At 42.7% G+C, this 27,532-nt stretch overlaps 1 protein-coding gene across 1 annotated transcript in view; it reads right to left on the reverse strand.

Annotated features, from left to right (window-relative positions):
• Positions 1-1,199: 1,199 nt before the first annotated feature.
• Positions 1,200-27,532, reverse strand: part of LOC126188731 (peptidoglycan-recognition protein LE-like) — a 93,293-nt gene continuing 66,960 nt past the window's right edge. Inside the window, exon 5 of the mRNA XM_049930339.1 lies at positions 1,200-4,937. Within this exon, the coding sequence (XP_049786296.1) occupies positions 4,519-4,937 (419 nt within the window). The 3' untranslated portion in view covers positions 1,200-4,518. The remainder of the gene's footprint in view (positions 4,938-27,532) is intronic.

The raw sequence follows: 27,532 nt of genomic DNA on the forward strand, positions 1-27,532 counted from the left end.
AAGCTATTAGGTATTTCGTGTAAACATTTGTCATCGATGAGTAAATAGAATATAAATTCTGGAGGCCAAATAAAACAAAAAAAGATAATTATGACCTTCATCATGCTCCTGCTGCTGATAATGCTGACGATGATGATACTGCATCTGAACTTATATTCTCTTACATATGATGTCTGAGTCAATAAAAAGCCTATTTTTAGGTACATTGTACGTAATATTACGTTTGATCTCCCATTTATTTACGCCAGTGTAGTATTTTCATTTCGGTGGAAGTAAATTTCACGATTGTGAACTGACAGTCATTAAGAAACCTTCTGGCGGTAACAGCATCGTTATTTTTCCTCTAAACAAGATCGAGGCCTTCACCAGATAAGTGGGGTTGCTGAAGTTTTTGCATTTGCACCAGATATGCAGAGATGGTCAATATTATGTAATGTTTGGAGGTCGTTAGGTTTCGTACGACACAAATAAGAACGATTACCGAAGATATCCACATTCCACAGTGAATACGCCTCACAGTACATTTCCAGCACGCAGAAAGTATAACCATATAGAGGCTGTACACAGCTTACTACTCCTCCGTGAATTCCAAATATTTAGTGTACCCAAGAAGAGCTAAACAATAGCTGAATATGTCTAACAGAACACATTGGTAAGAAGCTACTTGTATGAGTCATGCAGCAGTAAGCCCCTTCAAGAACAGGACAGTGCCTCGCTGCTGTAAGTATCTACACTTCTTTAAGTAATTATAAATTCTATTATTTTCCTGAATGAAACATCAAGCCGATAACTTAGACGATCACTGGATCCCCTTGATTTGGTAACTATTCACCTGAGAAAATTCCATTTCAAAAAAAAAAGTTCAATTTTCTTGACGTCTTGTCTACTGGAAGACCAGCGAAATATTAGACATCGACACATAAATTATTTGGTCGGAGGTGCCCAGTTATTTGACACAAATATAGGTAAAATATACGAATTGTAAGCTTTCACTAAAGTTCTTTTGGCTGAATGGCCATGCCAGAATGTGAATACAATTTGCGAACAGAATAAAAATTAACAGTTCAATTCGTGTGGTGTATAAAATGGACAACTGGTGAAAAACAGAGTGTATTGGACTGTTATACAGGTAAGAAACATTAATACTTCTTAGATTTGGCGAACTGTTGCTGCTTAAAACTGATTTTGTGGAACAGCATTTATTTATAAAATACTTTATTTATCATTGAAATATCAATATTTAATATCGAAACAAGACATGACATAAGAGATTACAGCTTTCAAGGAGAGCATGCGTGCAAATAACACAGCACAGGTTCTGATACTTTCATTTGAGAGTATACGCAGTTTCCAGCTCCTCAATGCCTCTTCACATTTCTGTGCAACAACTCATGGACTTTCCACCATCAATGTAACGGACGACATAGCGAAACAATGATAATATGAGCGCCATACAGATTCAACAGTACTGTTTCTAACATTTTAGGAAAAGTGTAAAGGTTTCATATGCTTTAAAATGAAGCGTAATCCATTTTCATTTTCCGTGCTAAAAGCAGGCAAAAAGTAGAGGGCTTTTGCCGCTCATTTCCCAAAACGTTTTTGAGCTAAGGGAGCAGATGAAACGGCGGTTAGGGTAAACGAAAAAGATCTCCGTTTACATAACTGCGACACATGTACTAAGTTTTGATCATAGATATTTTAAATGGCTTGTTGAGGTAAAAGCGTGTGATTTTATTCGATAAGGCCTATACTTCAAGTACAAATATTCCATCTGTAGGTAGTCCAATTTCTTTTTTATTTAATGTGAAAAACGATAATTGCGCCATGGTTCACCATCCACATTAAACTGAATATCCCTCTGCAATAGCTGGGGAGAGGCCTACCTCTAAACAAAATGTATGTACAAGAAAACCCTATGGCTTTGACATGATAATATGGCTTTACTTTAAAAAATTTATGTAATTTCGAAAATTGCTGTGGTTTCCCATCCCAAAGTACTGTGTACTTCCCCGATACACTCTCTCTTACGACAATGGTAAACTCAAAGAGTAAGAAGCCAAACTACCTTTCGTGAGATGTTTGGCTGATATACTGCTTTCCTTCCAGAGCACGAAGATTTTCATGATTCTGCTTATTCTTTGAAGAATAACGCATAGATGAGCAAGACTATAGTCGAGCCCCCTTCTTTGTGCCTCTCCAGCAATCCTCGCTGATGGCCTTCACTATCCTCCTAAAGTAGAGTTCTGTTTATAATTATGTCTTTGTAGACACGATAAAACCAAAACATAGTTTGAACTGTGTTAGGTTAGTGCTACAACCGAAAGTACATTGTTCGTACTCCAGACGAGATTTCGTGTCTCTCAGATAAGTTGCCTGAGGTGGTTTATGGGCAGGAACTCACCTGTCAGTACCAGGCGTGGCGACACAGCCGTTAAGAGAGTGGACTGACTTCCAGGGAGTAGAGTGTTTCAAATCCCCGTCCGACTACACTTAGGTTTCCTAGGTTTCCCTAAATTCTTCCAAGTGGATTCTGAAATTGTTTCTTCAGTTGAGTCGTCTCCAATTTCCTTCCCTACTTTTATTCAATTAAATTGTTTAATGGCATTAATCTCGATAAATCAATAAACTCAGAACTTTCTTTCTTTCTTTGTCTTGCAGCCCTGTGGGACGCCTTCAAAGCTCACACGGAAATTGTGGCCAGTGTACAATTAGCGTGACATGTTCATTCTCAACCCCGCAGACTGCACTCCATTGAAAGGGAGGGAATCTAGTTATGACAGAGTTCAAATATTAATTAACTACAGCAATGCATTTTACTGTTGATTATATACTGCATACTGCTAATGTGGCAGTTTCGCAGGATGATTTTCATTTTATTTGATCTGGTGATGATCAGATGATCGAAACGTTTTCTGTTACCTACAAGCTGTGGGAAACGAACTTCACAAAATGTAATCACGGCATAAGTGAATACAGTATCTTACGTTTTTGATCTTCTACTGTTCACCTCATGCATTAAGAATCAGTTTCCAGGATATGCGCATTAACCTAACGTCTTCAGTCAGTTGTTGATCAGCTTGGCACAGGGTGCCTATTCGAAAGCACTTAAACGCAGTTCACAGCCGCGACACACAATATGGTGCGTTATATCATGACTGCGAACCCAGACAGCTACTCCAGCATGAACCTGTTGCACTTGTTTTCCATGTCATCAACAAGCAGACTGTTAGTAGGCTGTAAGGTGTCATACAGTGTGTGACGTCACATGTTAGCACACGTGGCACCACACGTAGCTACATAAATATTTATATGGATATGGCGTCTGTTCTTTCGGACATGTCCGAAAGAACACACACCATATCCATATAAATATATAGTTCTGGCAATACCGGCCATGACCTTCCTCTTCTGTGCGGATGCACACATATTCCCCAAACTCTTAAGGGACTTGGAAAGAATGTCTTCCACGAGTAATGAGTGTGTTGGGGTGCGACACAACGGACGTAGTGTGTATATACAAGGTGAGAATGTGGGTCTCGAGGGAGGCGTGCGCGAGATAGTCCCTGCAGTCGCACTATCCTCTGTGCCCTCGGTGGCTCAGATGGATAGAGCGTCTGCCATGTAAGCACGAGATCCCGCGTTCGAGTCCCGGTCGGGGCACACATTTTCACTTGTCCCCATTGATATATATCAACGACAGTGAGCAGCTGACGTTATCAATATAATTCTAATTTCACACATAGCTACAGTCGAGACAGCGAAAGAAGATCCCTGACAGCTCTCAGTAGTGTTGCCAGCTTTCAGTTGTGAAGTGCTAATGGTTGCAGGCGAAAACAGTAGCCGTCTACAGAGCTATGACGACACTGAGCTGATGCAACAGAGACGTTCACATAATCGCATTATGCTATTGGTTGAGGCATGCGAAGCGGCCACGTCCAGCCCGCTGTAGCTGTCAGACATCAATTTACAGCGACTCAAAGCTTCAGGTTTCTGAGCATGTGGCTTAATGAGACATTCCAGCCGTGACACCCAGCTGTATATGAGGCCAATGAGTGAACTGGCAGGGCTCTCACTGTCCGAGAATGTCATCAATCACAAGAGTGTGACACCTCCTCACGTTTGGAGCCAGGCACTTCCAGCTGTGAATGAGGCTATCATGTACAGGCCAGGGTTGTTTAGTACCCAGGTCCAGCTCGGTGAGCACATGGCAGTCCACAGCTGGGTGTCACATGGTGTTCCACATCGTATGACGCCACAGCTATGGCACACAGAGCGTCCATCCAGACATGAGTCCAAAGGCCACACGGCCCAGTCTCCAGGTCCAGCTGGCTCACCACGATCACACAAGAAGCAGCCCCCACGTGTGACATAGTGTTTGACCTGATACGATGTCAGAGCTGTGGCACCCAGCACGGTCAACCCAACATGAGGCCAGCGAGCTCATGACCCCCACTTTCGGTGTTCCAGGTCCAGCTGGTTCTCGGGCGCTCAGACACTAGGCGGCCTCTCCAGACGACGTCACAGTTGTGGCGCCCAGCGCGGCCAGCCCTGCATGAGGCCGACGAGCGCGCGGCCCGGACTCTCGGTGTCGGGGTCCAGCTGGTTCTCGGCGATGAGGCGGTAGTCGGCCGCCAGGTGGCCTTCGCGCTCCCCCAGGCGCAGCAGCCGGTGTAGCGCCGCCAGAGCGTCAGCGCTGGGCAGCCGCGTCGAGAAGGAGCCCACGAAGGCGACGCTGAGGCAGCCCTGCGCCATCCCGCTGCCCACCGCCTCGGGCGCCGACGCCCAGCCGCGGCCCTCGTACACCTGCCCGTCCATGCCCACCATGAAGTTGTAGCCGATGTCCGGCCACATGCGGCCCTCGATGTGGAACGTCTGAAGCCGCCGCACGATCATCGTGTTCTTGCCCATCGACGTTGAACTGTCCGTCGCCGTGTGACCTGAAACATGTTAAAACACCCAGGTCAAAATAACCTCCGTCAAATTCACTACTGCACATTAAAATTGCTACACCAAGAAGAAATGCAGATGATAAACGGGTATTCATTGGACAAATATATTATACTACAATTGACATGCGATTTGGGTGCATAGCTCCTGAGAAATCAGTACCCAGAACAACCACCTCTGGCCCTAATAACGGCCTTGATACGCCTGGACATTGAGTTAAGCAGAGCTTGGATGGCGTGTACAGGTACAACTGCCCATGCAGCTTCAACACGATACCACACTTCATCACGAGTAGTGACGCGTATTGTGACGAGCCACTTGCTCGGCCTCAATAACAAGACGTTTTCAATTGGTGAGAGATCTGGAGAATGTTCTGGCGAGGCCAGCAGTCGAGCATTTTCTGTATCCAGAAAGCCCCGTACAGGACCTGCAACATGCCGTCGTGTATTATCCTGCTGAAATGTAGGGTTTCGCAGGGATCGAATGAAGGGTAGAGCCACGGGTCCTAAAACATCTGAAATGTAACGTCCACTATTCAAAATGCCGTCAATGCGAACAAGAGGTGACTGAGATGTGTAACCAATGGCACCCCATACCATCACGCCGGGTGATACGCCAGTATGGCGATGATGAATACAAACTTCCAATGTCCGTTCATCGCGATGTCGCCAAACAAGGGATGCGACCATCATGATGCTGTAAACAGAACCAGTATTCATCCGAAAAAATGACGTTTTGCACCCAGGTTGGTCGTTGAGTACACCATCCCAGGCGCTCCTGTCTGTGATGCAGCGTCAAGGGTAACCGCAGCCGTGGTCTCCGAGCTGATAGTCCATGCTGCTGCAAACGTCTTCGAACTGTTCGTTCAGATGGTTGTTGTCTTGCAAACGTCCCCATCTGTTGACTTAGGGATCGAGACGTGGCTGCAAGATCCGTTACAGCCATGCGGATAAGATGCCTGTCATCTCGACTGTGATTGATACGAGGCCGTTGGGATCCAGCACGGCTTTCCGTATTACCCTCCTGAGCCCACCGATTCCATATTCTGCTAACAGTCATTGGATCTCGACCAACGCGAGCAGCAATGTCGCGATACGATAAACCGCAATCGTGATAGGCTACAATCCGACCTTTATCAAAGTCGGAAACGTGATGGTACGCATTTCTCCTCCTCACACGAGGCATCACAACGTTTCACCAGGCAACGCCGGTTAACTGCTGTTTGTGTATGAGAAATCGGTTGGAAACTTTCCTCATGTCAGCACGTTGTGGGTGTCGGCGCTGGCGCCAACCTTGTCTGAATGCTCTGAAAAGCTAATCATTTGCATATCACAGCATCTTCTTCCTGTCGGTTAAATTTCACGTCTGTAGCAAGTCATCTTCTTGGTGTAGCAATTTTAATGGCCAGTAGAGTAGAACAATTTTCCTTAACTCCATTCCCTCTATTCTTCAAATGTAGTTTCATATCTTTTGTCGAGATCACTGTTATAGCTGCCACTGAAGTTTAAATACTTCCTGCAAGGATGAGATTTGTCTCGTAACCATATGATTCTATTCTGTACCTTACCACTCGTAAATGCTAACACGTTCTAATAACAAAGCACACATGACGAAAGTCTCTGGACACTTTTTTCACGTTTTACTATCTGTGGCGGTACAAAACACCAAAACCATTGATGTGATTTCTCCGAGTGTGTGTCTGTAAGTAGACTTAATTTAGCGAGCCTGGACAATATAATATCTCTGATAAATTCGTCAGTCATATTTGACATGTGTTCAGGTTCACTTTCAAGAAACTTTGGCAAATTTTATCATTGTTACCTATCTGTAGAATTTAATTTACATCGCTAAATTTAATTTTATCCATATTTTGCAGCTTAAAACGTGATTGTGTTCAAAACATTGGAGGTATGAATTAAACAACGTCTTCAGTCACAACTTTTTTGTGTTTTATTCACTACACGATGCATTTCGGACCCAGTGGGTCCATCGTCAGGTGTAATTTGTCTTAATACTTGTTTTATTTCTTCTCCTGCATGTGGTGAAATGCATATTCCTGTCACGAAAAGGTTTAATGTGTAAGATATCAGGCAAATCCAACACCTTCCATGAAAACCCTGACATGATAAGCAAATCCAGTAGTATGTCACATAGCTCCGAATAAATCGTGACATTAAATTAACCAAAGTAATACGAGTAATGAGTGAGCAAATGGAATACCACAGACTAACACAAGAATGCCTAAATGCATGTCATACCTTCCCACCATCCGCAGCTCGTGGTCGTGCGGTAGCGTTCTCGCTACCCACGCCTGGGTTCCCGGGTTCGATTCCCGGCGGGGTCAGGGATTTTCGCTGCCTCGTGATGACTGGGTGTTGTGTGCTGTCCTTAGGTTAGTTAGGTTTAAGTAGTCCTAAATTCTAGGGGACTGATGACCATAGATGTTAAGTCCCATAGTGCTCAGAGCCATTTGAACCATTTGAACCTTCCCACCGTGAGACAGACGCAGTTCCGAGGGGAGAAACGAGAACAGAAGCCGAGAGCAGAACCGTGTTAAGCTGAAGGCCCTACGATAAGGGACGGACACCCACGTCGCCAGCTAACCGCTAGGACCACCCCCCAGCCCATGTTAAAAGCTAGAGGCCTCCAGAAGAACAGTATAGATCTTACGATAACACAAAAAGGGCCACCCCAGCAGCAAGTTTTAGCGTGAGACTTTTTCGCGTCTCTGTTACATCAGGACCACGTAGAAGAAGAAGATAGATGAGGATGAGGAAAAAGTAGAGGATGTTGAAGAAAGTGTAAATGAAGGAAGAAATAGAGAAGAGAAAATAAAAGAGAGAGAAGTAGCAGTCGAAGCTTATCCTACAGAAAGTTCGAATTCACAAGGGAAATTCCTAAAAAGACTTATGTATGATTCAGTGGAGGATTTGTTGATGCAAGAAAAAGAAGAACAGAACCAACCCTGTCAAATTCAACCAATTGTGAAGGCCATGGTAAAGCATATCCCAGTCAATATTGTAACTGATAGCGGAAGTGAACTGACTGCAATCTCAGAAAATTTATTCATGCAGTGTAATGCCAGTGAGGAATTGCCAGTTCTGAAAACACGTAAGATTAAAGCAAGAGGTCCTATTAGAAACAATGCTGCGGGAGTTACGAGACAAAGAAGGTTAACTCTTTCGTGTCAAGGTCAAAAGATCGAAGCCAACTTCGTGATTATACCTAAACTAACTGTAGATTTGATTATAGGTGCAGATTTTTTAAATGAGAGATGAGCGATAATAGATATGGGGAAAGGTAGCGTAACATTCGGGAATGTCACACTTCTCTTTGAGCAAAAGCTAAAATTAGAAGAAATACCAGTTATAAACAAACAATTAAGAATGACGTGAGATAAAGAGGATGAAGAATTAGAATGGTATGCACTAAAGGGGGAATCGCCTCAACTCATGTTAGAAGTTCATAAAGAAATCGACGAAAAATTGCAAGAAGTTCAAGGTATTTCAGAACACAGTAAAAGAGAATTAGAGGGTATTTTACCTAAGACTGGCAGTATTAAACACTTTCAGTACAAGTTTGAAGATTAATTTTATTGCTGGTAAGTAACCAGCACAATATTTCAAGATTATGTTGTAGATAAGATCGTCAGGAGAAAGAAGAATGAAGAGAGAGGAAGGTGGGAAAAAAGAAAGTAGTTTCAATAAAAACAAAAACAAAAATAACACCAATAATACCATAGATTAAGGTGAAGGGTTAAAGCGTAGATAGTCTAACAGCATGAAATACTAAAATGCTATACACCACGACACTACACAAAAAATAAAAAACAAAACGAATTTGAGGATTTTTGTAGAAGTTAAGATTCAAAATATCTTAGAATTGTAACATGGAAAGGGCGCCGAAATTTGTAAAGCTTTTTAAGAAGGTGTAAAATAATGTAGGTACTAGACATATGTTAGATGATTATAAGTAAAACTTTTTGTAAGAACCATTGTAAAAACTCCAACAAAGACCAGATGCAACAACCCACAAGCTGCAACGCGAGAAGTATCAACAAAGAAAAGGACGTAATTAGCAAGACATGATTCCTACAAGGCAGAAGCATCAAGAGAAGGAGGGAAAGGACAGTGAGTCTAACAGAGGGTAGCTGAAGTGGGCAGTAAATCTGCTAAACCACAGGGTGGCGGAACCCTGATGGGACAGAAGACGGAACCACAGAGTGGCGGAACACGGAAGGGACCTGTGCAGGGAATGACAAGCAAACACCGCACTTTCACCGCTCGTAAACCCTGGGACGCCCTGACTCAGTGGAGTGAGCAAAAAACGGCCCGACGAGAAGACGGCTTGGGCAAGCCACCACTGGCAAAAAATATGTGTAAAAGTCACACTACCACTATTAAACAGCAAGCTGTTGCATGAAACTGAAGAAAACGTCCACAAAGTATAAATGACATTCCCAAACCATTTATCAAACTGTTACTAGGAGGAGAACTTCAAAGCGACTAGTTATCAATAAATACTTCCATATCCTGCCCAGAGAAGAACCAAGAAGCAAGTAAGAATCAGAGAAAAAGCAGGAAGAACAGAAGTTGAAGATTCGCAAGATTGAGACCAAGAAAGAAGATGGGTGAAGAATAGATGACATACCTTCCCAAATCCTTATCCTATTGTAAACTAGTCGTCTGCGAAGTATAACAACGAAAAACGACCACTTTCAGCGACACATAACGATGACTTTCACGCATACAAAGCAAGTAAACCACGAGATTCTGCACTCACAGCTCAATTCCATTATGGGACCTTCACAACAGCAACACACACTTGCAAAGCCAACAAGGAACGATGAACGAAGCTGTACATCAAATACTTGCCCACATCCATCTCGCTCAAGTCCATCACCTTCATGCAAAAACATTCGCCAACTTCATGCTTAAACATACGTAGGATTGTGTGGTGTAGGAATTGTGCAAAAGAATCGTGTGGAAAACTAAATAAGTTAAGCACACCAGACAGCTAATAAACTACAAAATAACAATCATTGACTATGGACTTAGGTAAAAAATAGACTATCGATAAAAATAGGTCATTAGTTCTGAAATGGACAGTATATCAAGAACAAAAGTAAGGCATAATAAACACTAAAACTATATGCCACTTATTTTCTCCTCATAAAAATAAAAGAATAACTACACTCCTGGAAATGGAAAAAAGAACACATTGACACCGGTGTGTCAGACGCACCATACTTGCTCCGGACACTGCGAGAGGGCTGTACAAGCAATGATCACACGCACGGCACAGCGGACACACCAGGAACCGCGGTGTTGGCTGTCAAATGGCGCTCGCTGCTCAGCATTTGTGCACCGCCGCCGTCAGTGTCAGCCAGTTTGCTGTGGCATACGGAGCTCCATCGCAGTCTTTAACACTGGTAGCATGCCGCGACAGCGTGGACGTGAACCGTATGTGCAGTTGACGGACTTTGAGCGAGGGCGTATAGTGGGCATGCGGGAGGCCAGGTGGACGTACTGCCGAATTGCTCAACACGTGGGGCGTGAGGTCTCCACAGTACATCGATGTTGTCGCCAGTGGTCGGCGGAAGGTGCACGTGCCCGTCGACCTGGGACCGGACCGCAGCGACGCACGGATGCACGCCAAGACCGTAGGATCCTACGCAGTGCCGTAGGGGACCGCACCGCCACTTCCCAGCAAATTAGGGACACTGTTGCTCCTGGGGTATCGGCGAGGACCATTCGCAACCGTCTCCATGAAGCTGGGCTACGGTCCCGCACACCGTTAGGCCGTCTTCCGCTCACGCCCCAACATCGTGCAGCCCGCCTCCAGTGGTGCCGCGACAGGCGTGAATGGAGGGACGAATGGAGACGTGTCGTCTTCAGCGATGAGAGTCGCTTCTGCCTTGGTGCCAATGATGGTCGTATGCGTGTTTGGCGCCGTGCAGGTGAGCGCCACAATCAGGACTGCATACGACCAAGGCACACAGGGCCAACACCCGGCATCATGGTGTGGGGAGCGATCTCCTACACTGGCCGTACACCACTGGTGATCGTCGAGGGGACACTGAATAGTGCACGGTACATCCAAACCGTCATCGAACCCATCCTTCTACCATTCCTAGACCGGCAAGGGAACTTGCTGTTCCAACAGGACAATGCACGTCCGCATGTATCCCGTGCCACCCAACGTGCTCTAGAAGGTGTAAGTCAACTACCCTGGCCAGCAAGATCTCCGGATCTGTCCCCCATTGAGCATGTTTGGGACTGGATGAAGCGTTGTCTCACGCGGTCTGCACGTCCAGCACGAACGCTGGTCCAACTGAGGCGCCAGGTGGAAATGGCATGGCAAGCCGTTCCACAGGACTACATCCAGCATCTCTACGATCGTCTCCATGGGAGAATAGCAGCCTGCATTGCTGCAAAAGGTGGATATACACTGTACTAGTGCCGACATTGTGCATGCTCTGTTGCCTGTGTCTATGTGCCTGTGGTTCTGTCAGTGTGATCATGTGATGTATCTGACCCCAGGAATGTGTCAATAAAGTTTCCCCTTCCTGGGACAATGAAATCACGGTGTTCTTATTTCAATTTCCGGGAGTGTATATTTACTTATTTTCTCCTTATAAAAACAAAGAATAAAAAATTATCTTGTTGGATGTTTTCCCTTTTTTAAAAATTTGTACCATTTGTTAAGATAATATCTCAATACTTATGTATGTTTATTCCTTTGTCAAAGCAATTCTTGGAAATAATTCTTATTTGTTAGTGTAACAATGTTGAAATGAGTGTCTAGAAACAAAAACATTTTACTTGTACATGATATTTAGAAAAATGTGTTAGGAATAGATTTTACTTAATTACTACATTTATAAAAAGAATATTTCTAAGAAAATCGATTTGAAAGACTCCTCACTTTCGATAACAAACTGCTTAAAAAACAAACTTCACAATTAAATAAAGAAAGAAAATAATCAAAAAATAATAATTATAATAGAATAAAAATATTCTTCCCTTGTCAGTATAAACATATTTTTGATAATAATATGGAAGAATATAAAAATTTAAATAAGTAATACAAACTAGCATTGAACAGAATAACATGGCTGAAAAGTAGGCAACAAAATTTAGGTAACGGAATAATTTTTGAGTGACTTAGACAACGATTCAATCATTGCCTAACTTCAGAGAAAAAATTAAGTTCGAAGGGTGGTGATATGTAAGGTGTCAGGCAAATCCAACACCTTCCATGAAAACCCTGACATGATAAACAAATACAGTAGTATGTCACATAGCTCTGAATAAATCGTGACATTAAATTAACCAAAGTAATACGAGTAATGAGTGAACAAATGGAATACCACAGACTAACACAAGAATGCCTAAATGCATGTCATACCTTCCCACCGTGAGACAGACGCAGTACCGAGGGGAGAAACGAGAACAGAAGCCGAGAGCAGAACCGTGTTAAGCTGAAGGCCCTACGATAAGGGACGGACACCCACGTCGCCAGCTAACCGCTAGGACCACCCCCAGCCCATGTTAAAAGCTACAGCCCTCCAGAAGAACAGTATAGATCTTACGATAACACTAAAAGGACCACACCAGCTGCAAGTTTTAGCGTGAGACTTTTTCGCGTCTCTGTTACGTTGCAAACTTTAAAAACATTGCCCCACCACGAAAAGTATAACGTTTCTCATTGGATAGACAGAATTTTTGTAGGCGGACCTTAACGTTAACATTGAGACCCTGATTGGTCAGATGAAAACACAGCCAGATAGTTTTTTAAACCAACTTCAGTAAATTGTAGTAAGGAGAAGTTAGGACGGGAGTTCCTTCCGAGATGGCGAGGTGAGCGGAGCTGTGCTGCCCGCCGCCCCCTGACGAACACCGACAAGATAATGAATGCATGCGATGCCGCATAACAGCGCATAAAGCTTCACTCAGAACTGCAGAAGTCTCATCTGTTACACCCCCTTTTTGCGTAATACTAGTATCGATCGTCAATTAAAGCTCATGGTGTTCACATTTGCTACTTGAAGCAAAAATCTGAAACGTGATGATTTTTCTGTTATATAGTTATTGAGAAGCCACATCAACCACTGTAATTTACGACAAGTTAGATAAGTAATTAAAGATAATTGAGGGTCACTGTAGACCATTTTAATAGTTTTCTCTTTTGTGAAACTTAATTTAAACCTAGATTATAGATGCGATATGGCATAGGTCATCCTTCGATCCATTGTAGAACTTGGAAACCCATTCAGGGAATATTCGTTCACATTTTTGTTGAACGCAGTTGGTTTTTACCATCCTGTATTAAAATATTTCATTTTATCAATAGTGCAATTTATAAACAATGTTTTGTGAGTGGAATAAAATTTCCAATGGTAAACTTAACTGCTTTTTCGACGTTATTTCACCAGCTAACTAAAAATAGGAAAGCCTTGAACCCCTTCCACTAAATTTAGTTAGTATTAAGATTCTTTTACAGGGAGCGCAGTGGAGCTGGCGCTGAAATCATGAAGTATTTAGTTATATCATCGCTAGTTTCACTGAACTCTTCTGACCTCTACATGTCATGTGTGGTCTGACGTCTCCTTACCAGCAACAGGTCCCAGGTTCAAACTAGTCAATTCCCTAAAAAAACACGCTCAGAGCGTCGTTGCGCGAAAGTGGTAGGGAGACACGATATAGAACAAACAGACACCACGCCGAATGTTAGAAATGTTAGGTTATGAATTTCGTTAAGTCGAACGCGGAAAATATGTGCAAAATAGTGGAAAATGACCATGTAAACTTACCACATAATCCAAAATAAAAAAACTAGAATCTACGTTAAACGAACAAACAGATTTTGCAAGCCATAGTTATTTCAGTAATTTTAAAGACCTATTCTAAAGTAATTTCTTGCATATGTCAATTGTTTATAATTATATCTTTAGCACTACGAATAAATTCATCTTTGACAACACCATTTACAAAAACATCTGTCAAGTGTTTATAAACACGTGTGTGCAAATGTACATCTTGAATGAAGTGACATGGACTAAAACTACTGAGAAAACAAAATGCTTTCCTTGTATTATGTGGTAAGTTCACACTCTTCATTTTCCACTATTTTGTACATATTTTTCGCGTACTACTTACGAAATTCATAACTTAACATTAAACCTTTTCGTGACAGGAATATTCACCTTATTCACGAGAAGAAATAAAACATGTATTAAGACAAATTACACCTGACGATGGACCACTGGGTCCGAAATGCAACGCCGGCCGCGGTGGTCTAGCGGTTCTAGGCGCTCAGTCCGGAACATCGCGACTACTACGGTCGCAGGTTTGAATCCTGCCTCGGGCATGGATGTGTGTGATGTCCTTAGGTTAGTTAGGTTTAAGTAGTTCTAAGTTCTAGGGGACTGATGACCACAGATATTAAGTCCCATAGTGCTCAGAGCCATTTGAACCATTTGAACCGAAATGCAACGTGTAGTTACTAAAACACGAAAAAGTTGTGACTTAAGGCGTTGTTTAATTCATACCTCCAATGTATTACATCACTAAAGTTTAGCTCGAGTGAATTCTTGTTACAGAGATTTGCATATGTGAAACGTGCGTACAATAAAATTTTCTGAGCTCAACTCTTCACTATTTCAACCAACAATTTGTTTGTTCTTGCAAAGGAAAGAATCCATTCCTCAGATTCTCACCAATTTGGCTTTGGATGATTATCGCTGAAAATTCACACAATCTACGTGATGCAATTAATACCATTAATAAAATATTCTCGGGTTTAGAGTTGCGCCATATGGTTAACTGCCCACGAACTTTCGACAGGAATCTCCTCTACCACTGCTGCGAATGAAGAAGGCCAATAAGATTGCTAGCCTTCTTACTAAGGTGTCGTGTTGACAAGACGATGCCGCGATTTCCCATAGTTAATCATCACATCGACGGTGCAGTAACCAGAAGATGATTTCACCGTGCCAGTTTCACCCTGCTGCTGGAGATGATGCAGAGGATACACTTTACCAGAAAACAGCTGGAGACAAACTGCCGCGAGCTTTTGGCTGTTCATCTGCTACTGACGCGGTCACTTTCGACATTAGACTGGGACTGAATCAACGCAGCAACGGTGGCACAACTCACATCATCAATGGTGTGATCCACAGAGAAGCAGAAAGGCAATCCAATCGGCTTTCACATACACAACATGCGGCAGAACTAGCAACCGTAGAACTTACCGTGGTCAAAATGACAGCAAGAAATTTCGACGCAGCTGCCAATTCAGCGCTTAAGAAGGGACTTAATTTCACTCCTTCACCACGAAGTATCCCTTTCGCTGATATATTAAGTGGTTTTGAACAAGGAGTCTGTAGGTTTCCCAGTTAAATTGCGGAAGAAATTCGAAGAGGAACGAGTTGCATTCTTTTAAAATCCAAACTGCCAGCAGCAAACATAGCTAGAGTTCAACGCAATGGACTCTGTGCTCTCAACAACTATTCTCTAACGTTTTTCCTGCCAGATTACAAGAGCAATGCTGCTCTCCTTATGGAATGAGCCGGTCATGACGACAAAAATCCAACCGACGCTGGAGGAAGATACGTACCAAAAACTGCCTCGTGACTCAACATCCAGAGCAGTGAGGAGAACTTAAGTGCTTCTCAAATGGTCATCGCTGGAAAAATGTGTTATTAAGAACCTCATCCCTCAGGCGCCTAGATCACCCACGTCCAACAGTCTACCATAGATACATATGCAGAATATACCTTCAAGCCCTATAGTGAGCACCATCGAACTGCAAAGCATTTGACAGCCTCCTCTCGACGCACACTGGACACTGTGCCCATCAGATAAAGCATACGGCGATCTTCATCGACAGTATTAAACGTTTACGCCTTACTTTTGATGTGGTTTCCGTATTTACGTGTGTGCCGATCACATACTTGCTCTCCCAGCTCTTTGACAGCATCATCATGGATTTATTCAAACATACCCTGACAACATCATATTTTTACATGGTGGAGAATATTTCAACCAGACGCACGGAGTCGCGATAGGGAGCCCTTAGCTTTATTTGTAGTCGACCTCTTTTTGAAGCATTTCGAGGACATCACCTTGGATACGGCATCTGCAAAGCCTAGTTGTTTTTATCGCTGCGTCGACGATATCTTCGTGATATGGCCTTATGGACATGAAAAGCTGGAAGAATATCTGGAACACATCAACAATAGCCCCGACCTCACTAAATTAACGATGGAAGTAGAGAAGGACGGTTGCTTGCCCTTCCTGCAAGAAAAAGTTTGCAACAGCAACAGCAACAACTACAGAAAGCAGAAGACACGAAGAAGACTGCGTTTTTACAGTTTTGTGGTCCAATAACAGAAGATTAGCTGGCTCTCAAAGGGACATAAAATATAAGTCTTCAGCCCCCTTGCAATGATCCGGCAACTAATGAAGCCCTTGAGAGATGATATAGGATTCAGACCACCTGTAATATACACTACTGGCCATTAAAATTACTACACCACGAAGATGATGTGCTATAGACGCGAAATTTAACCGACAGGAAGAAGATGCTGTGATATGCAAATTATTAGCTTCTCAGACGATTCACACAAGGTTGGCGCTGGTGGTGACACCTATAACGTGCTGACATGAGGAAAGTTTCCAACCGATTTCTAATACACAAACAGCAGTTGACCGGCGTTGCCTGGTGAAACGTTGTCGTGATGCCTCGTGTGAGGAGGAGAAATGCGTACCATCACGTTTTCGACTTTGATAAAGGTCGGATTTTAGCTTATCGCAATTGCGGTTTATCATATCGCGACATTGCTGCTAGCGTTGGTCGAGATCCAATGACTGTTAGAAGAATATGGAATCGGTGGGTTCAGGAGGGTAATACGGAACGCCGTGCTGGATCCCAACGGCCTCGTATCACTAGCAGTCGAGATGACAGGCATCTTATCCGCATGGCTGTAACGGATCGTGCAGCCACGTCTCGATCCCTGAGTCAACGTTTGTAAGACAACAACCATCTGCACGAAGAGTTCGACGTCGTTTGCAGCAGCATGGACTATCAGCTCGGAGACCATGGCTGCGGCTACCCTTGACGCTGCATCACAGACAGGAGCGCCTGGGATGGTGAACTCAACGACGAATCTGGGTGCACGAATGGCAAAACGTCATTTTTTCGGATGAATGCAGGATCTGTTTACAGCATCATGATGGTCGCATCCCTGTTTGGCGACGTCGCAATGAACGCACCTTGGAAACCTGTATTCGTCATCGCCATACTGGCGTATCACCTGGCATGATGGTATGGGGTGCCATTGGTTACACGTCTCGGTCACCTCTTGTTCGCTTTGACAGCACTTTGAACAGTGGACGTTACATTTCAGATGTGTTACGACCTGTGGCTCTACCCTTCATTCGATCCCTGCGAAACCATACATTTCAGCAGGATAATCATGACCGCATGTTCCAGATCCTGTACGGGCCTTTCTGCATACAGAAAATGTTCGACTGCTGCCATGGCCAGCACAGTCTCCAGATCTCTCACCAACTGAAAACGTCTGGTCAATGGTGACCGAGCAACTGGCTCGTCACAATACGCCATTCACTACTCTTGATGAACTGTGGTATCGTGTTGAAGCTGCATGGGCAGATGTACTTGTACACGCCATCCAAGCTCTGTTTGACTCAATGCCCAGGCGTATCAAGGCCGTTATTACGGCCACAGGTGGTTGTTCTGCGTACTGATTTCTCAGGATCTACGCACCCAAACTGCTTGAAAATATAATCACATGTCAGTTCTAGTATAATATATTTGTCCAATGAATACCTGTTTATATCATCTGCATTTCTTCTTGGTGTGGCAATTTTAATGGCCATTAGTGTACAAAATACCGTGTGGACGTAGCAGTTTTATCTCGGTCAAACTGTCCACGCTGTTTAACAGCACGGCTTACGACATGAAATGTGTTCCTGCGTACCGCGAAAAATCAGCTGTAGCGGAACATGCTCTGGTAAACGGACACCGAATTACATTCGACGAGGCTTCTACTATTAAACAGACCAACGGCTTCTGGGATAGCGTAGTAAATGAAACAAGAGAGGTTCAAATACCGGGTAACACTCTCAATAAAGACGGTGCACTGTAACTGAGTACCGTCTAGGATCCTGTGAATGGGGAATTGAAGTGTGGCTGGCGGTCGCTCCGTCAGAACTTTACCGTAAGTCAGGGGCGGGCAAATAGCGACCTGGGTTGGCACATGCGGTCCCTAAGGGTCTTTGTGTGGCTCGCTAAGACAGCCAGAAAAATCCGCCTTGAACAAGATTTCCTTCAAGTGCGCGGCCAGGCATTTCCACGAAGCCTGGCGACGTCAATACGTATGCGCACTACGCAGTATAGATACTAAACGCACAAACAAAGTTGACACTTAGCGCAGTGGCTGATGGGAGGGACATAATGACATTTTCCATTTACTTGTTGACATGTAGTCAGATCACACTGTGGAAGACGTACTTAATGCTTTGACACTAGTAGACTTTTTCAAACCCTTTCCTGCAGCAAAATTTCAAAGGACGAAGAAATTTGCTGGGAAAATATTCTTCAGTCTTTGGTCTATACATATTTATGATGAAAGTTTTTCTTGCTTGAATAACAACAAGAACAAGTTTACGTCCCTAGACGCTCTTTGACAGACATTAACTTGCAGCCTGTAATCAGAATGTCAACAAACAATCCCTCTGTTCATTAAAAAAAACTGTAGAAACAGGTGATAGAATACACTTGTCTCCTTAAACCGATTCTAAAATTAAATAGGCTTGCAGCCATACATGATACGAAATTAGCATTATTATGAAATTGCTTATAACTGCCACTATTTTATTTTATTTATATTTATTGATCTTTATGGTACAATTTATACTTTTCTTGAAATGCAATCATTTTAAAAGGAGCGGCCCTCCACTAACCTCTGCTTCTATAATGTTGCCCCAAGCCAGAATAATTGCCACCCCTGCAATACATGACACACGTCTGAGCACCCTTGACGTCACTGGCGGCGGCGCGGCTATAAATGTGACAGCGGCAGGACAGTCAAACAGTGGCAATGGCAGACGAGATCTCTGCCGAACGCTCGTGGGCAATTAACCATTTGATGCGGCTTCATACCCAAGAATATTTTATTAGTGGATATCGCCGCGAAAGCACGCATTCGCACAGTCTTGTTCGAGTTTCAGCGACATATTTCTGCTCATCGTAAAACGGTCCATAAAATTTTATGTTATGTTGTGAGCTGTTATACACTAGGAAACAGTCACACTACCGGTGACAAACGGCTTCATCAGCTTTCCGCACTAATTATAATGTTATCAGTATGTTGCAAAATGATGTTGCCCACTGACAGAGGAAGTCGTCTAATGCTCGCATGCCACGTGACGTATTTCACAGCTATAAATTTCGTAATTGTCTAACAGCGAATCGCCGACTACATTCTTTGCAGCCTTCAATGTCTTTTAGACTATTTTACATGCAATAATTTATGAAGAAGTAACGAATTGTGGTTCCAGCATTCGAATGTTTTTCATAGAGTTTCTGTTAGCAACTGTTATCACTTGAAACTAAAATTAAGCCAGAAACAAAAGCGTTCTTGAATGAGATTTTCACTCGGCAGCGGAGTGTGCGCTGATATGAAACTTCCTGGCAGATTAAAACTGTGTGCCGGACCGAGACTCGAACTCGGGACCTCTGCCTTTCGCGGGCAAGTGCTCTACCAACTTTTTTTTTTTTTCATTTTGTTCGTTATTGATCGTTGCGTCTGGTCGTTGCGGACGTCGCAAGACATCATGTTCAAGTTCGGTGCTTGATCCTTCCACTCAGTTTTTTTATTACAGAGGCCAACCGGCTCTCTGACCGAACACGCTGAGCTACCGTGCCGGCTACTGAGCTACCCAAACACGACTCACGCCCCGTCGTCACAACTTTACTTCTGCCAGTACCTCGTCTCCTACCTTCCAAACTTAACAGAAGCTCTCCTGCAAACCTTGCAGAACTAGCACTCCTGAAAGAAAGGATATTGCGGAAACATGGCTTAGCCACAGCCTGGGGGATGTTTCCAGAATGAGATTTTCACTCTGCAGCGGAGTGTGCGCTGATATGAAACTTCCTGGCAGATTAAAACTGTGTGCCGGACCGAGACTCGAACTCGCAGGAGAGCTTCTGTAAAGTTTGGAAGGTAGGAGACGAGGTACTGGCAGAAGTAAAGCTGTGAGGACGGTGCGTGAGTCGTGCTTGGGTAGCTCAGTTGGTAGAGCACTTGCCCGCGAAAGGCAAAGGTCCCGAGTTCGAGTCTCGGTCCGGCACACAGTTTTAATCTACCAGGAAGTTTCAAAAGCGTTCTTGTCATCTAACTAAAGAGGCATCAGCTGTTGTCACACTTGTCGGCCACCGAGAACTGGTATGACACAAGAGGAATTTGTTTGTAGCTGAACTCTAGCCAGTGGGTCCAAGTCCCAGAGGCTAGCGTGGCCGCCTCGGCCGAATCAACCGCTTTTGGTTCCCCAAGGTGCAAAGGCAAGTGACAGAAGGCGAATAATGGGTAAACCCAGAGTAGCGAATCTGCAGTTGCTGGCATGGATATGGAGCAGGAAACGGACCAGAAATGGCGCAATTTAAGCAAGTCTGAAACATGGCTACTTACAGCTCCTAGAAATTCAGCACAGTTATGTGGTATAGCAAATCTTAATACATCTGTGATCTCAGAAAAATGAGGCACATCCAATGAGAAAAATAATGTCTTCAATATGTTAAAAACTACCAAAGTCACTTAAAAATTTATAGTGACTGAATATCTTCGAAATAAACTTTAAAATTAACGCCTTCTAAACACTTCGTGAGATTTCAGAATACAGCGTCTCAAATGATAGCTTTGCACTATAGCTATAAATCCTGAAAGCTAAACATCTGTATCTATTTTATTTACTGACTTTTTACATATTTATGTCCTTTTCATTATGCAGATGCACGTAGGAAACGGTGGCTTGCAGAGTGTATATGTATATGTCGGTGTAGAAATGTTTGTCAGAGCACTGTATCCTATACGATAATGCAGCAACTGAATGCAGCATGAATACCTCACATCTTGATACTCTTGTGTAGTTATTTAAGGTATGTGTAACTATTTTTGCCGTTAAATTTATTTAAGATGTTTACAATCGGTATTAAAAACCATGGTCAGTCCCATGGGTTATCTGACACCACCACTGAAAACAATGCCAAAACCAAGCACATATAAGTAAGTGTTCATACAATATTTAATAACATTTTGCTGTCATTTAACGTGATCACTCGTGTGCAAGAAATCTGGCTTTTTTATTTATGTACAAACTGTTATTTAATTTATTGTAAATGGTCTGAGTGTGGCAGAGTTATTATAATATTTCTGTTATTTAAATACTGTTACAACATATTATTTTAGCATGGAAAAAGGTCGACTTGAATCAAATAATATCTGTAGGACTTAGGAACGATATATGTTTGGTGGGGGTGGCCCTCAGCCAATGGAGAAGAAGGCTTTAGTGGAACACTACTGGAGTTAACTAGAGACTGACACTTTTTGAATGGTGCACACAGGGGAGCGAGTCGGAACAATTCAAGTCGAGATCTAGAAGAAGGCAGACTTGCTGGAGGTAACGTGTGAGATTATCGTGTGGGTGGCAGATCATGGGGGGTGAAGAGCCGTTAGAATACTTTAACTTTTGAAGGGACATTAACTTTCACGTGGTCTGAATGTGCTCCATTAGGGAGCACTAACACTTCCACTTGCATTTAGACGTGATATTAAACTAAGTATGACTTTCTAATCGCTATCTCTCGTGTGTTAACGAGTAAATTGTCATGCTGAACTCTGAATTACTTTATCTGGTGAATATTCATGTACTGTGTTAAGAAATGGACTTCATTTTTCACTCGTCTTGGATGACAATTTCGCTTGGGGATTCTGCTACCATTCTTGCTACGCACTTAGTGCTACTTTATTGTATTTTAATATGGTTGCTGTTTACACTATAATTGGTAATCATAGGACCACTTTCTGTTGATCTGAGATTAATTTCTTGAAAAAACGTCGTTCTATATAAAGATCTGAAGCCAGAATAACACCCTTTTATTAATTATTCATTTCCCATTTATGTAATATTTCCGATTATTTTATCAATTCGCAACTCTAGCCAAGGCATAGAATATATGACTGCAGAATCACAGGTACAGGTCGTTATTTGCAGCAAGTTAGCTGCTGGGCATGTAAGTGGACATGTGCGACTCGATCCTATGATTTCATCCAGCCATTCTTTTCAATCAGAGCCATGAATAGAACAATTACCTAACGGAGTTAAGGGAGTAATAAACAAAGCAACCACAGGCTTCTGAAACAAGTGAAGCTGTTGCTGGCAGGAACTTGAACTGACATCTTACCTTCTATAAGAATCTAAAATATCAGTAGCTTTAATCGATCCATTCGCCTTCTACGATAACCTACGGCTGGGTGGACAAAACTAAGAAATTTAATGACTGCCACACTGAGCTACTTTCCATACATCAGCATTTCGCATGGCACAAGAAAAACAGTCACAGTGAAGGACAGCTTCCTTCAAAGATCTATATCAGCTACAGTACTCTTCGATTTATACGCGATCAATGACCTGCCTTGTACCACTTGTGGAAAATTCAACAAGTCTGATGATACAGCGTTAGTTGTACAGATTACCTCGTTTGGGAAGAACGTCATTGGACGTAAACAGCTCGATTTGATTTGTCTAAAAGTGGAGACATTCTAAAGCTGCGTTCACTCTGATAAAATTATTCGCGTGTGGCTGCACGGACGAGAGTTCTGTTACTCCAAAAAATATAAATTATAATCAGTGATGATTGATACATTCTTGCAAAGTACCGTAAAAGGGGCGTTTTGTCTGCTCTACAGCGAGTTTTTTTTTTCTTCAAGTATTTGCTGGATGTACGTCCAATCTATGAATCTTCTGCTACAGTTTTAAACCTCTACAGCTCTCTTCAAAACCATTCGAGTTATTGCCCGATATCAACATTTTTTCCTATCACTCCTTAATTTATTATTTTGTGGAACTTCTGGTTTCTTGTGTCCACCTAATTTTCAGCATCCTTCTATCACACTACATCTCCAATGCTCCGATTCTCTTCTTTTCCGGTTTTATCACAGCCCATGATTCACTACCATAAAACAGTGGGCTCCAAAAGCACGTAGTCAGAAATTCCTTCATGGAAGTATGATGTTTTATATCAGTAGACTTCTATCGGCCAGGAATGCCCACTTTTGCTGCACTCATCTCCTTATGTCTTCCTCGCTTCTTTTTCCATGGGCTATTTTGCTTTCAAGGTAACAGAATTCCTTAACTTCTTCTAGTTTGTGATCACCAATTTTGATGTTAGTTTTCTCGATATTCTAATTTCTGCTACTTCTCATTACTTCCGTCTTTGTTCAGTTTACTCTCAATCCATATTCTGTACTCATTAGACCAACGTCAGGCAAGGTTTTTGTTCATGAGCAGTGTCATGGCACGAGAGCCATAGCACTTAGCCTGGGCTGCAAACTTCCTCCACTACAACACACGTTGTCTCAGCACAAGGAGGGGAAGAGAGGGAAACTGCAAACGTGCCACATTTAAATAGTAGTGCAGTCGCACCCATTTTCGGCAACACAGATCACAAACAAAACAAAATTTCAGTACAATTTAATTATTTTTGGGGCACGGAGGACATAATATAATGTTTCTGTTAAAAAGTGTTAGCGTACACCCGCCATCCGCCAAGAGCGCTAATGCGCTGCTTCGTGGACTCGGGTAGGCGCGCCGGCCCCGGATCAAATCCGCCTGGCGGATTAACGACGAGGGCCAGTGTGCTGGCCAGCCTGAATGTGGCTTTTAGGCAGTTTTCAACATCCCACTAGGTGAATACTGGGCTGGTCCCCACGTCCGATCTCAGTTACACGACTCGCAGACATTTGAAACACGTTCGCACTATTTCATGATTTACACTAGATGAAGACAGCTGGGGTACGCTGATTCTGTCCTGGGAGGTAAGGGGTGGCGACAGGAAGAGCATCTGGCCACCCTTTTGAACTAACCGTGCCAAATCCGATTGTATCGGTGCCGACCCTGCGCAAACTGCGGGACAGAAGCTCAAGTAAAAGTAAAGTACAAACTGTTAGAGTATGGACTGATGCAGACAATTTCACAGATTTTCGGACAGAAGTTGCCACATAATCATGACCTGCTTAGTTTCGTAATCGAAGAAAGGCCTAACACACAAATATGTCGATCAAAATACTGTAGCACTTTCGCAATCTCATGACAGAGACGTGGAAATTCTATCTAAGGAAAGCAATGTGAACGCCCTGGACAGTTTTGACGTAAAATGATTTGCCATTAAAACGAAAGTTACCTTGGAGGTCAACAGTTACATGCACAGTCGCGCTTTTAACGGTCTCGAAAACACCTTTGAAACAGATATAAGACTAGCAGTGCCTGTCTTCACAACGTTTAGAAAATTATCCGATTAATTATTTCAAGGCCACAATGAATTCTTGAAACCTTGCGTTTTCTTTAATGCCAGTGGGCTTAAGTCGAGGCTGTTGCTCGTGAGAATCTGTCCCTTCCACAATGTATCCCCATCAAATCAGAAATAAGTTGTTTCTCACCTTGCAAAGTCGTACTGTGGGCAGTGTGCAGTCAAGTACACTTCAAATGCGGGGTCTGAAACCCATTTCGAATGTTATAATTTTCGTTCCTGCACTCTTCTCTCCTTCGTGAATTTAACATCAAGTTTTAAATCGCAAAAGCGTTCCAGGAACTTCCCTTGATTAGGCGACATAGTCTGAAGTAATATAGAAAGGCTCCATACTCTTCGTTCAGTTTCTTCGATAACTGTTGCAGCTAACAAGCAACGCGTATGACTCCAGAAATTTTATTATGCATACCAACAGTACCTTCACGTCTTCACTTAAAACTTCCGGGCTGATAGGCCGTGGTCGAAGTATAAAACACTCTCCTGACGTTTCGTCTCCAACTGCGGGATACATCCTCGGAAGTAAAGCGGCGAACTGCAGTTCGCCGCTTTACCTCCGAGGATGTCTCCCGCAGTTGGAGACGAAACGTCAGGAGAGTGTTTTATACTTCGACCACGGCCTATCAGCCCGGAAGTTTTAAGTGAAGACAATACCGGCCGTGAAAGCTTACATTGTATGATCAGTACCTTCACGTGCTGCATGCCTACTAATTTAGCACAAAGCGCATTTTGATGAACAGAACAGTGAATTCCGTCTGTCAGTCGTTGTCATTTTTTGCTGTTTTATTCTAAACTAAATCTTTAAATTCTCTCTCCGTTGTATTGTAAAATCGTAAACAAGAGAAATGGCAGCCTTAATAAACACTAACATTGCAGCTGTTGAGGACATCTGCTTTCCCGGCGGAGGTTCGAGTCATCCATCGGGCATGGGTGTGTGTGTTTGTCCTTAGCATAATTTAGGTTAAGTAGTGTGCAAGCTTAGGGACTGATGAACTTAGCAGTTAAGTCCCATAAGATTTCACACACATTTGAACACATCTGCTTTCATTAACAAGGGAAACGTCATGACTGCCTCTGTAATGCCAAACTGATTGTTGTATATAACAGACAATTTTGTTTTCCATCATGTGTATATTATTCTTGTCAGCAACTTGGATCCATCATGCGATAGTTCTCGCACCTCTCAGCCCTTCCTACACTCTGAACTATGCAGGTGATTCTACACACCAACTTAAATTGTCGTCTTGTAGTCACTTCTCCCGATAATTTTAGAAATCCCGATAGAATGCCTTTCACCTTATTTGGTCTCAAGTCTTCGAGAACTTCGTTAAGCTCTCTGAGGTCAGACGGACATGTGGAAAGAGTATACTGAAGGCCTCTACAAGAGAGAGCAACTGTCTGATGACGTGATAGCAGAAGAAACGGGACTCGATACTCTTATATATGGAGAATATCTTCCATATCGATTTCCATTTCTTCTGCTATCCCTCTTGTACAGGCCATCAGGGTTCTATTTCCACATATATGTCTGTCCTCTGCGTTTCACAGTAGAATTTCTTTTGTTATCTTGATTTTGGTGCTTTTGCTTTTAATTTCACTTAATGTCCTTACGATAATTATTTCTTTTTCGATTTCTTTGAATTTTTTCTAGAGCCATTTTGTTTTGGTTTCCCTAAATGTCCAACTTATTTCATTCCTAATTGATTTATATCGTTGTATTCCTTTATTTTCCTGTGCGTTTTTGTATTTCCTTCTTTCATCGATCAGTTTTATTTCTTCTGTTACCCAATCTCTTTGCGGCTACCTGTCTTGTGCCTATGTGTACCCAGCTTCCGTGATTGGCGTTTTACTCCTCTTCAACAGTGTCACTATTAGAGCTGTAGCTATAGCTTCTCATCATTTCTCAGCAATACAGTGTCCAATTTCTTGCAACATTTATTCTCTTCTACCATTCTCTTAAATGTATGTCTCTCTTCATGATTACGTAATTAGAATTTGACTCTATTTACCCGCTCCTGGGTACGTCATAAAATCATCTGATTTCAGAACCTCTGCCTGACCATGATGTAATCCATCAATAATCTTCTCCTATCCCCGGACCTTTTCGAAGTATACCTTCTCCTCTTGTGATTTCTGAACAGTGTATTCGCTATTAATAGGTGAAATTTACTGGAGAAATGTCTGCTCACTCATTCCTGCTATCGATCTCACATCCTCCCATAATTCTGTCATCTATTTCTTCGCCCACTACAACGTTTCAGCCACTTATGAGTATTAGATTTTCTCTCGCTTCAGATACAGAGTTACACCTACAGTATCCTCATACACTTTGTCTGTTTCTTCTTCTGCTTATGAGAGTTACAACTCGTAAAGGATCAAGTAGAAAGAAAGGATACTGATTTTCGCCAGAGCATAACCCCTGAAGAGAAACTCTTCATCAGTTTTAGGAGTGTATGATGAAATAGGTCAGTTATCTTTTGTAGCATCAGGAACTAAATACTAAAGGAATGAGTACTATATTTTGTACTTATAGATTTAATTTTTAATTAGTTTCAGTCAGTAGGTAAGGTGCAAAAATTTTCAAGTCGCCCATATTTTTGTGAAAGCGTACAGTCGTTAGGAAAGTTGCTATACTTCCAAGGATCTTCCCATACTACACCAAATAACAAAAATCTTTTCATTAGTTAATGTCTACGAAAATGTGGAAAAACAAGAAAATGTTTTACCGATATAATAAATTGCCCTCATATTTGCGAAAAAGTTTCTGGAGTAAGGATAAAAGTATGAAGGATGGAGCTGCTACTGAATATCAGCCTAACCCTAAGGAATTATGTAATTAAGCGCGATATTGATAATAACAACGATAGTGACTGTCCTATTAGCTGGCGTTAACTGTATTACTCTATACACTAAGTTGGGAAATCGTATGTTGTTGCTGGTCGCGGCCAAAATCCGTTTAATGTTGGTAAGATTG

Source organism: Schistocerca cancellata, chromosome 5 (assembly GCF_023864275.1).
Source record: "Schistocerca cancellata isolate TAMUIC-IGC-003103 chromosome 5, iqSchCanc2.1, whole genome shotgun sequence".
Taxonomy (NCBI): Eukaryota; Metazoa; Arthropoda; class Insecta; order Orthoptera; family Acrididae; genus Schistocerca; species Schistocerca cancellata.